The sequence below is a fragment of the Anopheles nili genome, chromosome 2 (assembly GCF_943737925.1).
Source record: "Anopheles nili chromosome 2, idAnoNiliSN_F5_01, whole genome shotgun sequence".
Lineage (NCBI taxonomy): Eukaryota > Metazoa > Arthropoda > Insecta > Diptera > Culicidae > Anopheles > Anopheles nili.
The window spans coordinates 14,160,132-14,173,929 of record NC_071291.1 but is presented as its reverse complement, the minus strand read 5'-3'; the positions used below and the strand labels follow the sequence as shown (position 1 = coordinate 14,173,929).

The window sequence follows — 13,798 nt, the reverse complement described above, 5'->3', positions numbered from 1 at the left end:
CCCATCACAAACATCTGCACCCGGCGGCAGTTCGTATTGTCTTGCATTTATGTTTTAGTTTATTTCTTTCTTTTTTCACCCCAAACTAAGCTCTTCCTGGGCGATGGCTCATGTGTTTCAAGAAAAGGATAAAGTGTAGGATTCCTTAGAATTTGAAGCCTGCCTACCGCACACCGTTAGACATCATATTTCGCTAAACGAACCAAAAGTATAAGTTTATTTCGAATGAACGCGTACCAACACCGGCCATAAGAAATCTCCGAGTGCCATTTCCTCTGCGTGCGCTCGTTTACTCGACACGTTCGAGAGTGCAATAAGAACAGTGACGTGCATTGTTCAACCATCAAAACCTACCATTTCTCAATTTAGTAGCGCAACCGTGCCGGCCGGTGGGAAGCAAAAAATAATGAAATAAAAAACGCGAGCGAACTACTTCCCGGGAATACCAGCAACCAGGCGCCTCCATCGACACCCGCTTCGAAACGGGAGTCGAAAGTGTCGACAGCGATGGCGCTAGGTGGGGGTGGGATGGTGAGAAAGCGCGATGTGAAATAAAATTCGTCGTGTGTGAGCGTGTGTGTGTGTGTGTAATTTTTTACTTCACTCTGGAGAAAAAGTTCTTCAGCTCAAAACGTGTGTTTTAGCGTGTTGTATCTAGTGATTTTATTCCACTTGTTTGCACTTGCGCTTGCCCCAGTGCCGGTCGAAATGTAGTAAATTATTATTTTTTTCTGTCTCTCGCTGTTTGTTGTCCACTTTTTCTCTCCCAGTCTTCGTCTCGCTTTCTCGTTAGAGTATGTTGCGTTTATCACATGTGCAGTATACTCCAGGAGCACTTAGCTGCAGACGGTCGGTTAGTGGTGTGCAAAAAAAAAACGCTGCTTTGAATATCGGATGGGTGAACACGACTCTCATTAGGGATGAAAGCAAGCAGCTTTGAGGCACACCACAGATGATAAGTTACAAGCAAAAAAGAAACCATTCCGATTAGTTGCAATCAGAGCAATTTTGTTTCTTATTAAACTACTACATGTAGTTATTTGATTACTTGGCGCAACTAATGTTTTGGTTCCCCAAAAATAAGCTAAAATTAATCTATAAAGCTGAGCAAACTCAAAACAAAGACTTAAATTCTCACAATAAACCATAGCACGCACAAAGTGCAAAAATTTAACTCGTCTGCAGAATACATGCGCCAATGTCTCCTATGATCGCATTTACTATGTCTCTCGTTGCCAATGCCAACATTGGTTGGCAAAAGTTTCACGAAAGCTTTCAAACAATTTCCCAGAAATGGCTTCTAAACCTTTTCTGCAAAACTGAAAGCGACTAAGGGTCGAGTTGTTCAAGTGAGTGACATCCTCGAATGTGCGCTGAGGCAAACAATTAGTTCTCAAGCATAACCGTTCCTGAAAAAGAACTCCACACACTCACACAGGCACGCGTCTTGAACTGTGTTGAGCGTATGTGTGTTGAACGTTACGGCAAAAAGCGAACGGCACCATGAAATGGAAAAGGTCACCCTAGCGCGGAAGGTAATTTGCAAGGAAGCGTAATATTTTTTGCATAACTTTGATCCCATGTAAATGATTCCCCTCCCGATAGCACCACCACCCTCCCTTTTACTCACCAGCCGCGACTGGCAAGATGTAATGGAAGAAAAATGTACGTGGTACAGCACTTCACCTCTACGACAGGCTCTCGATGTTTCGGCTACCGCTTTCGTTGCTGCTGGTGCCGCCGGTTAGGTCTTGAGTGTTGCCATTACAAACATACACGCGCTTTGCCTTGGCTGAGGCGAAAAAAGCGGAGGGTGAAAACGGCCATATTTCGCATACCGTACAATTTATGCGAAGGAATTTTTCACTTCCGTGACTGGTCTGATCCTCGTGTTCGCGTAGCTAAGCAATACCACACCCGCAAGGCACCCACACATGCCACGCGGCTGGCAACGTATTACTTTTGACAGGGAGTAAAAAAAACCTCGAAGGCTGGCTCAGCAACTTTTTTGCCGCACTCAAACCACCAACGTTTCACCTTCAGCACGTTTGGCTTGCAAACTCGCGGGTTCGGGTTGCCCGCAAAAGGCTTCAACCTTGGTTGGCCGTCGTCTTCCGCAACATAAGACGCTAAACGGTAAATTGAACGCCAAACTTTCCATTTAAAGAGGTTTGATTATATTTTTTCTCTTTCTTCCGCCGCGTCCGCGTGGGCTTGATGTTCGATGAAACAACGAAACTTGAGCCACAGCAACGGGAAAAGTTGCGCGCGAAGAGCAAAAGCAAGCAACACAGCGCAAAACCCCGATCAGTCGGAAAGCGAATACCGCAAACAAATCTCCGAGTTCAAAGCCAACGAACGGGGCACCAATTTTCGGCTGGATGCATACGACCTGGCCCATTCGTCTGTTTCATTCTTAGCATCCCGGCCTATCCCGGCCCAGCTGCTGAGTGAACGTACCCTTCTCGACCGCACTCGCAATCGAACACGTGGGGTAAGGAAACTTTTACCCTCTGGGCCGAGTTTTAATGAGAAAAACTTTCGCAACTTCTCATGTTACATTTTCCGCTTGTTTTGAGACGCTCATCAAAAAATTGACCTTATCTCGTGTTCGACAGCGTATATACGGAACTTGTACCGACTGATCAGAGAGCACACATTCGGCTTAGCATGGCGAGTGTGCTACACGATGTTCGAAGTTTCGTTTTCAATTTCGTGCTCTTCGTAAAACTTTCTCCTACAGGTGAGTGAGTTGTAAAATCACGGGTTATATCAGCCATAAAGTGATTAAAACTGTGTTTAATTAGTGATGGTTACAAATTTATTTAGCAAGAAATTGGGAAAAATCTTGAGCTATAATAGCAAAAGGAGTTTATTCTGCTTCAAAAACATCTCAGCAAAATCTTACGACTGTGTTTGAGTACATTATTCTGTAAGTCAAACTACAGTTTGAAATGCTTGTTAGTGAGCGTATTTTGCATTTAAAACAAACTATATTCAAACACCTTATAAAACTATCCTGAACGTGAAACACCAATTTAAAACCGTTACCAAATAGAAGTTCATCTTTTCTTTCGCAAAAGCCTCGTCGATCATTAATTGAAAATCATACTTCGTATGTGAGCTTTCCTCGCCACCCGAACCAAGCAAGACGCTTCTCAAAAAAAAACCGATGAACTGTGTTGCAGCAAAAAAAAAACTAACAAAACCCAAAATCAGCCACCACAAGAAACCCTCTTCGCTCTTCTGCTTGAACAACATTCACATGCAAATGAATTAGCCTGAATGTGTTATACCTTCCCACGGGGGTCCCTCGGTACCCGGGTTTCGCATATGGTACGGTGCTGCTCAACCGCGTTTTCTCGGTGTGCCATTTTCCTGGCAGAGGGTCGTTTCGTGGGTTGACTCGTAACCGTACCCGTACCTGCCAGCGAGACCGGTACATCCCGATCGTTTTGCACCCTCGTTTCCACCCGACTGGGAGTGGCCGGAAATTTAGAGCAAATGTGCGGAATAAACACATCCGTTTACCGTTTCGATGGCAGCGCGAACAGTGTGTGGGGGTTTTTTGAATACACACACACTGACGAGGAACTCTAAAGATGTGTTGATGTTTTCAAAAAAACATTCCCAAGCGCCAAAGAATCTGTTTTCGAATGGATTTAAGATCATTCGCTTTGGTTTCCATAAGCCCCTTATAAGCATTTGCCCGTAGAGCAGGAGACGCTTTTAGCGTACCCCTGATATCGGTCGCTGTACGATAGTATTTTAATGGTTGTTGCTTGCAGAGATAAATAGAGTGTGTCGTTGCGATTGAATACTTATCGTTCCAGTTCCCCAGACGCCAGTCGAGACCGTTTTAAAGACGATTGAGCTTTAAATGGAGGCGCCTGGTCGATTTCAGTAAATAATAGCATATTTATTTTATGCACGCACCTTTCCATCAACAGCGAAACACTCATCGTTCATTTCAGTCCTATTGTTTCGCCTTTCCCAGTGAATGAAGCTCGTAGCACACAGTCACCCGCGTTCTAGCTGGCTCATAAATAACGGGAAGCAAATATTAATGACAACTGTGAGATTATCTCACCGGCAAACAAGCGTCGGACAGGTACCATAATCACTATTACCGGGCAGTAATGTTGCTAATAAACGAGGCATCCGTTTATGGCAGCTCTCAGACACCTGTGTCATTCGTCGTTTGTTAACAAATTTACGATACCCTCCACCGCGAGTGGGATCGTGCGCATACATCCGCGTCGCGCGCATCGGGAAGAACGCCGGCCGCAGCGCAACGAGCAGGGCGGTGCCGATTTAATGGCAAAAGTTTACGGCCAGAAGTTCCGTGGCGCGATCGGCGACAGATTGCTCGCCTGCTGGTGACATTATTTGACATTAGCCGCGGTGCGACCTTGCTGTTGGCCTCCCACCAACCTACTGGCGGTGAACGGTGGGAAAAACCGAACCCAATTCCCGCTAGAAGCGCAAATCGAACGGCAACGATCGGCTTGGGAAAAGTGTTATTATTTTTCGGATAAACTCCACAAAACCATGGCCATAACTCTGCGCTACCGGTGCGCGTTGCACTGAACACACACAAAAAAGCGAAAACAACAACAACAAAAACCCAATCAGTCCGTTGGTCGATTTCGGCCCACCACGGCAGGGATGGGGCGAGAGAACTTGTTCTTTTTTCGGTCGATGCGTTTGGCGAAAGGATGGCCAGAATTTATTGCCTTTTGCCAGACCCCTCCACAGCGACACGGTGTCGGCGAATGAGCCATTCGCGCTGGCATCGTAAAAAACAAAACGTCACACCAATTTACGGCTCGGGTGATAATTGAATGGGAAACCCGGACGCCCGGACTCCTCTAGCTGGTGCGTCAAAAGGTAAGGTGAAAAGTTCAATCGACTTACGTGCGACTTTGCCTGGGAGTTGCTTTTAGCTGATTACCCTGAGCCGGTGGCTTAAGCTTTGAAAGCAGCGAACCGATCGACGGGCAAACGCGAAACGACTGTTTTCTGCCCCTGCTAGTTGACACTAAACTATTGCGTATACGTGCCATTTTTGCTAGATCCTAGTGGAACATAATTTGTTCTCCACGCTAACATGTCGCTGCCCGTGTCGGCATCGGGATGCCCCGGATCACAAAGCACAGAAGTCAATCGAACGTTGTAATGCTTCCGCTTCCGTCAGGCTCGGTGTTCGTTCGATTGGATTCCATTTCGGCTTCTCCGGGTGGGATTTATCACCCACCACCATCGGTGGTGGAATCGAGCGGAAAAAACAGCAAAAGATCAAACCAAGCACTCTGTCAACCGTGCTCTGACGACAGTGCGTTGTTGGCTGATTGGAACACTGAAGGAACCATTTTTCGATTCACACGGGAACGAGAATTCAAGCTTGTAGCACACTTTCTCCGCCAGTGCTTGTTTTGTTTCATTTCGATTCGTTTTCTGTGAATCATCCACCCACGATTGCACCGCAAACGAACGCACGCGTGTGTGTGGGTGTGTGAGTGTGGTATTATTTCTCTCGGTTCTGTTTGCTTTTCGCTCACTTTCGAGTGCCATTTGGCCGTTTGGCAGCTCGATCCCCAAACATTAGTCCTCAGGAAGGCATCCAAACGGTGCGCAGAATCCACAATACTCCTGCCGAAACCGGCAAACCGAAAGGCTCACTGTGTAACACATTGTTTTCCTTCGGATCGTGCTAATGATGTGTTTTACTTTCTACTTTTTTTGTCCTTTAAGGAAGCATTTTTCTTTCATTTTCTTTCATTCCATTTTGCGATTTTGTTTATTCGTTCGCATCAAGCGTGCATCACACCCAGGACGGGGTTCGCAATCCTGATTGGGGATTAATGTGGGAGCACGGGCACGGGAATTTTATTGTTCACAGCACCGAAGTGACACGTGGCGCTTTTGCGGTGCCATTGCGCTTACCGTTCGGCTTGACGGTCCGCCTCAGTCACGTCGGGTCTTTGTCCGTTAAGCAGCCGGTGGCAGCCGGCCGACTACCAAACAGCTGTGAGGGAATGTTTGATTCATTTCTGACCAGGCTAATGAATATTTATGAACGTTATTTACGGTTTTCCAGATTAAGCGACCGATGAATCGGTAATAAGAGGCTTGCGACCGGCGGTTTCGGTGGCTCGTCCGGTACCTTTTCACGTTGACTTTGAGCGTGGTTTGTGGCAGCGTAAAAGCATGACTCCCATGCATCATTCAAAAGGGGCCTATATGAGCGATATACCCGGCAGACGAAAGAAAAAACTCATTCACCGAAATAAGTCCCTTTGCATGCTTTGCAACTTAAAATGCTCCATCACAAGGCTTCAAATGCAACAAACTCGTCAGAAAAGCCCGCCTACCAGTGGCACCAGTGCTGCTTTTTGCCATCAATATCTTCCACGAACGGAGAAAGCCGTCACTGGCACACGCCTGTGGGAGTGGGTTTCAAGGAACTGATCCGTCTCCGGGAGCTCGGTCAACCCCCTGGTTTGCTTGTGTCTGCGACGGAAAGGCAGGAAATTAGAATCTGAATATTTGCCTTCTGCTGGCCCTTTGCTCGGTTGCTGGTTTGCAGCTCAGAAGGGGGGGGGCGTTAGCATAAAGTTTGGTGCCACTTTCTACGGAATGCTCACCCACCCAGCCGGAAGTGGGAACGAGCCGGAGAAGCTCGCAGCTCGCCGGAAGGAAGAAGGAGAAATAAATAAAACTTTCAACTTTTAACCGTTTCCAGCCATTTCCGCCCTCGGTTTTATCCGGCCACAAGGCGAAGCTAAGGATCACGGAGGCACCCCGGAAGAGAATTTCGCTAGGGAGCGCGAGAGAGAAACTTCTATCCAGTGCATTGGGTACAAAACAAACCGGAAGCGGAAACTATATTACACACTAGAAACTTGGCTGCCATCAGCCTTTTTTTTTTCTTCTTCCTGCCATCTCACTCACTCGCAGTGTGTATGCGACTATTTCAAAATCAAAACGGGTCACCGTGGTCATTAAGTCGAGAAAGTATCTTCATGACCTACGGTCCGATGCAATCGAAGTGCGATCGATATTGTACGATAAAATGGTACGCAAACTTTCTGTCTTAAGATGGGCGTTAAAGTCCAGTAAGCCAGAAAGTAAGTAGCTTGACACCAACAACCCTGTATGGAATTTAAATGAACAAGTTTAAAATATCTTAATAACGCGTTTTAAAATTAATTTCATGTATGCATTATTTCTGTCTTTTTCCATGACAAAGAGGCTTTTCCCTTTAAGCCTTTTTCATGGAAAAATTATCTCTGGCGCGTATTCGATGGCCAAACAAATTCGCTATTAAGCTGCCCTCAACCGTTCGCCGCCTGAGTAAGCCGCGGCTAGCAGAAGCGTGTGGTTTCCTAGGATACGCTTCACCACCTTCACTGCGCCTGCTGTGGTTCGATGATGAGCACCACGAACCCCGCGAAACTGTGAAATGTGCCACTGAAGTATTTCATTCCGTTTCATTACCAAACTCCACCAGAACGGTGACCACGGTGGCGCCCACGTCGGACCAAACGTGCATCTCGCAGACATTACAGTTGTAGCGCAGCACCACGAAAGGTTGCCACCGAATCCAGCCTGGTGGTCCGATAGACTACGGTTCGGCTATTGTTGGTGTGCTGTTGGTTTTACTTTTATTTTCACCAGGCACAGGAAGTTGCGGGCGTTTGCGAGCGGAAAATGCATCGGTACCCCCGAATAGGGTGTATAATTTTGGCACTGCATCTGGCTCTCGGGAGCACATCGGTTGGCGCCACCATTCTGGCGCCACCGCACACTCCCGGTCACGGTTCGGTCACGGTATGATGTAGTGTTCATAAAACGGCTCCCATTGCTCATGTACGCGCGCCGGTGGAGCCGCCTGGTGTGGGGTTTTAATTAAATTTAATTCCACAATTTGTGTCAGTTTTATTGCATGCTTTGTTGCACCAAACGTGCACCCACCGGCCGAAGGGTGCACACCCGTGCTACATCCGTGACATATGGTTTATCTTGAGAAGATAGCTGCTCCATATGATAAGCCGGGCGTAGTCCAGGACGTTTGTGGGTCGTTTTCTGTGCAGTTTTGTGACTTGGCACTTGAATTTACATTACCCATCGATGGTGTACGGAAGTGATATTGAGGCGCTTATTTTGAATCGGTGAAGCAAGCTCTAGTGTGAAAAATGTGTGCTACCACTAACCGACGGGCGAGCGCCATTTTCGATCCGTTTGTCCCACACCGATAAAAAGAACAATAATTTACACCGACTCCGCAACACCACGCCACGGACGAAGAAAAAGTGTCATTCACGGAATCGAGAGCAGCACAAAGAGCTGCTCGTATGATCTCGACATGTTTATAAAGAAGCATGTCCGGTAGCAAAAATGCGCTGTCGTTCGTTGTCTCACCACTCGTAAAACCGACCGTGAACAATGTGAACAAACAAACCCGCACCCGAACCGTTGGGCAAGCTGTGGCAACGGAAAGATGAAAAAAAGAAGCTAAAACCCTCCCCGATGGCCTATCCAAACCACCGTGCTCACGATGGTGGTAATCGTCATCATCATCATTATCATCAGCGTCGTCACCACACTGTCAGTGGCGCCGGCCATCGTTCGTGTTCGTTGCATCCATTCCAAAATCCGCTCGTAAGCGGGTGGCACCGTGCGTGGCAAAAGCTCGTCAGTTTGGCTACCATTTTACCAACCCTTCTCGAGGGCTCATTGCGGTTGGTAGACAGAAAAAGAGAACAAAAATGGCTCAAACTCGTGTAGCAGCAGTACCGGGTGAATGTTCTACATGATGAAAAATGAAGTGTCTACAAATACCTGATAAGCAGACCGTTCTGCTGCATTAAAGCGGCGGCACGAAATTTGAAATATGAATCTTTTGGAAATATTTCTAAGTATTTCGATGACTAGAGCTTAATTATTTTACCTTTTGTAAATTGAATTTCATTCTCTACTAAATGAACACCCATTCGAATCCTCTTGCAACAGGGCTGCAATAACTGAACCTTTTAAAAGCTACTAACGTAGCGGATGCATTTTCATGAGCATTGCGAACCATACGAAGTGGTATTTGTGTCCTTCCATGATTCCAGAGCGACACAAGCCCCCATCGTATGTCGATAAAACACATAGTGATTCGTGATAGGTGGAGGTGTTTGCTGTGCATCCTGTTGGCTAGCTAAACTTCCAGAGTCCTATTTCATTCGAAAAGGATTCTGTGGGAGCTTAGTTTTTGTGACCAATCTCGGGTCCATTCTCATATTCGCTCACCACGAATTTACCACGATGTTCTATGCGTTTTTTGCCATATGTTCCACGAGCAATACCACTATCTACCCTACGATTAGTTTGTTCGATAACTTAAAGTTTACCACATGTTACCATCAGAATCACGTATCGCAAAAATGTCAAAGAATGAGCCACAATTTTCCTCAAAAACCTAAACCTCTCTCTAACCTTTGCGTCTAACGCTGCCAGAGTTGAAGTGAATGTAATCAAAACCTGTCGGTTGCGTTTACCACATTCCACATCCTTTCACTGCACTTTTCGGAAATCATCAAACACAATACGAACAATTTGTGGAAGCTGCAGTGGAGACAGATCGACACTCGGTGTGATTTTTCTTCACACCCACACCGCACCATTCGGACAGAGAAGTTTTCACCGAAAGTTTCGTCAAAGTTCGTCCAGCCATCGCAAATGCGATCATACGAACGAATTAGCCCGCAGGTTGCCGGTTGGCTAATGATCGTGGAACAGGACGAGCGATGTCGGGAATGCGAGTGACATGAGGAGCATTTTTCCTAATGAAACCCCCACCCGCCTGGGCTAGGGTTCATTCCGAGAACGAAGGTAAATTTAATTTACAGAATTGAAGGCGCACGAGTTTTCCCGGCTACGACGCTCAACTTTGCACTGAATATGAAATTGTTCCGACCGAAACGAGCCAGTCGAAGCGGAATCATCAAATTTATGCTCCAAAAAGCTCGCGCCACCCGGACGTATCAAAAAGGGTACGGGACAGGACCTCGCTGGGTGCTGGGACGGCGCGTGAAAAGGACGATCGACCGGTCCTGGGCTGGGCGCCTGGCAATGAGCACGAAAGTAATGTACCGGTGTACCGGTGGCGCGTCGTCAAGGATCGGTGGCAATGGCAACGACAGGACGTCGCTTTCCCATCGGTCCCGCCAGCTTGGTCCCGCCTGGCGCGAGATTCAATTCACGCTTCAAGGCGAAAACGAACGAGCCCACCGGTGTGGTCCTTTCGTCCTTAGCCGCCGGTTGGCTCTCGATCCGTCACATTCAGGTGCGCTCCGGAGTCAGGTTGGCGGGGAACTTTTTCGCAAATTGGATTTGCCAAGAAGCCGACAAAACGATGCCGACCTTCACAGCGGAATACGCAATGCGCGCGCGTCCTTCCGATTTGCAACAAATCTTCCGACACACCTGGCAATCGTTCTGCAGTCGACGGTGCCAGCGGCATTCATAACCCAAGATGGTGGGGCCCGTATTTGCGTCGCTGGTGACACTCGCAGAGGAGTGGAAACAATGCTCTAGCAACGATTCGGTGCTGCCTAGCGTCGGTTCTACAGCGACCGGGGGCTAAGGTGAAAATTTATGCAGGATTTTATTATCCTGCTCGGCTGGCGTCAGACGGTGAGCGAAAGAGAATGATGGCAATCGGGGTTCCAAGATTTCCAAGCACGATGGCTGCACTATTTTATGAGCAGCAAATTAAATATTCCAGCCTACAAAAATGTTAACGTGCCTCATTAGTAAATTTGGGGAGAGGTTTCATTTCAACGAATGACCAATTCTATGTTTAACTGATTATGCAAATCCACTCTGGTTAATGTAATGTTGAAAATTTGCTGTAATCTATCGGTTCAGAATTTGAGCGTATTCGAGACATCAATTATCGATAAAACTCGGTAAAAATGTGTCTATTTGCTTCGTTTTCAGCTCACAAGTTAACCCGCTTTTCCACAATATTGTACGTACACAACGCTCGCAAAAAAAAGCAGCAAAGGGCAACCGATTTGCTGGCAATATGATTTGTTTGCCCGCGGCTTGCTCCACCCAACAACACTGGCACTCCAACTGAAGGAACGGCCCAAAATGGTGATAAATTTTACCTGCTCACCCGTAACGCTCAAACAGCGCCCGGGAGCCTCCATCCTGCTAAAGACTCCTTATCCGACCGCAAAAGGAATAAACGAAAATCACTTCAACTAATCACATTGTATACACCTCAATTTCCCCACGGGGGCGGAAAGCGTTCTTGAGGTGAGCGAGAAAAGAAGAAGAAGAAGAAGAAGAAAAAAACCATCCCACCAAAGCGATGGTTGCTAGATCGCACTCAAAAAGGCGCAGGCAACCAGAGCAAACAACAACACAACTCATCATCCTAGCCAGCGGGGGATCTTCCGCTCAAGCACAGAACAACCACAGCGGTCGAGATTGTCACAGGAAAATCTGCCAGCTCTCGACACGCACCGTCCTCTGTACGGGGCCCGTTCTCCTTGGCTGAAGCGAGAAGGTGACACACAATCGCGCCCGTCAGACCCGCCAGCCCTAGGAAAAACGTGTCCTACGATCCACGACACCGGAGAAGCCAAAGTAAATAATTCAAGACCGAGCATGACGTGCACCTTTTCCGGCAGCGAGTCAGGGAGGGCAGAATGGCGGCACGTCATGTCGCGGGTCACGACCCTTTTGGCAGGGCCGGGCTTCGCTGGTGGAATGGCGTACAATAAAACGAAAACCGCAACGAAATAACTTGCCCCTGCCAGCTCCTCCACGGGTAGCTGGCATTGAAGCATAACAAATAAACACTACACTAACCCTGGCCGGGGTTGTCACTGGCTCCTACCATCCTACCATCCTTCCTTTCAGGCTTGGCAATGGCGACCGGGCACGTCGAGTTTTTGGCGAATGGAGGCGCACCTTTGCTCGTGCCCACCACCGGCGGCCAAGATTGATCTGTCTCTCAGTGTCCGCCCAGGCCGACACGACTTGTCAACGGTACGGTTAAGCTCCGGAAACATACGCAACGCCCTCCCCCTCGGTCGCTCGATATGCAACAATGGCAATAATAAACCTGTCACTTTATTTGCCCACAACTACTGTACTGCGTCGCCCTCGGGAAGGTCGGCTTGAACGGTTTGTCACTTGACGCTTGGGATGCCCCGGCCCCGAGTGGACGGAAGATCGCTCTTTTTCTTTCGCTTCTCAGCATATCACCAGCCGCCATTGCTTGAGACGAGTATCTCGAAGGATAACCGAAGGACATTGGGGGGGACGATGGTGAAATTGGACGGGCAAAAGGGACCAATTTATTACTTACATGGTTCGAGCAGCAGACCAACCGTAACGAGCGACACCAAGACTCTCCATCGGGGTAACATCGTTCCCCCTGCGGCCCGTTTACCGGACAATACGAATTTCCTGCGAAAGAAAGAAAGCGAGAGAGTGAAAGAGAGAGAGATAAATGAGAGTGCGGATAAGACCCAGGATTAGTATGTGCGTGTTCATCCAGCTGAATGAGTGGCTCTCGCGTGCGTGTGGAAGCTCTCGCTTGTCCTAGATTGACGTGCCAAGCTGTTACCGGGCACGAGAAGGAACGAAAAAGTTTCCCAATATTTATACTAATTTTACTGCCGGTGGAAACACGTGCACATGAGGGCGGCACAAATGTAATCAATATGTAAGTGTAGCGCTTGGGCAGCGGCACCCCACTTCCGTGTGCTTCGAAAACCAATCCAAAGTTGTTTTTTTCCTGACAGTGCCCGGGATAGTAGGTCAAGCGGAATTTACAGGACTGCAGCTAAAAATAATATTACCTTATTCTGCTTGTCATGCATATTATAACACATTTAACGAATCCAAACAGTGACTTTTTGCAGCAGCGCATCTGAATGTGAATGAATTTTATTGAAAATGGAACCCAAAAAGCAATGATAAAATGTCTGATAAATATTCTTTCGTTATTCCTACTGTTGATATGGCTACTCAACGATAAGCAAATATATGAATTGCAAGCTATAGTAATTTTTCTAAACATTTCAAATCAATAACACAAGTGAATAGTACAAAAACTCACATACAAAATATCCAATCGACAATCAATACAACCTACAACGAAACGACACAAAGAAACCATAACATTCTAGGTGCAGTATCGTTCCCAGTAATATTAAATTAGTTACCCACTGCATGCTCGGCACGAAACGAGAGTCTAGATGTTCTAATGTCACCATGTTACGGACGCATGCCGACACTCGAATTCCAAACCACTGCGCTACCGTATCGCACACTGCGGTGTGCCGATTGAAGTATTAAAATCGAATTTTTAATAGCAAAATCCCTGCCATCGTGTTCAATTTCTCTATTTCGAATGGGAACCCACCGCGTCCGCAAAGTGACGAGGGTAAATGAGAGCCGCCCTTGCCGAAGCGAAGCGAAAAAGGGATAACGCAGCGATAAGCCCGGTCCGATGGAAAGTGCCTTTCGAAACCGCTTTTGGTCCGTCCCGGGCGAGTTCGCATACCCGGTGAAAGTGGCATGTACGACCGTAAACGAAACGGTCGCAAAGTGATCCATAAAAAAGGGTTGTTCATGGCGGGCACGTGCTAACATGCTACCGGGAGCGATGCGATCGAAGGATCGGCCCCGAGATGAATCGGGCGCGAGATGTTTGCGGGAAAAAAAGCGACTCCCTTGCACACGCTGACGGGCGTTCGCAATCGTAAACCCTGCCAATCGATTATGG

General features: G+C 47.5%; 1 protein-coding gene across 1 annotated transcript in view; it reads right to left on the bottom strand.

Moving 5' to 3' along the window:
* LOC128721943 (cadherin-87A) overlaps window positions 1-12,434 on the bottom strand; it is a 48,063-nt gene extending 35,629 nt beyond the window's left edge. Inside the window, exon 1 of the mRNA XM_053815751.1 lies at window positions 12,374-12,434. Within this exon, the coding sequence (XP_053671726.1) occupies window positions 12,374-12,434 (61 nt within the window). The remainder of the gene's footprint in view (window positions 1-12,373) is intronic.
* Window positions 12,435-13,798: the final 1,364 nt, after the last annotated feature.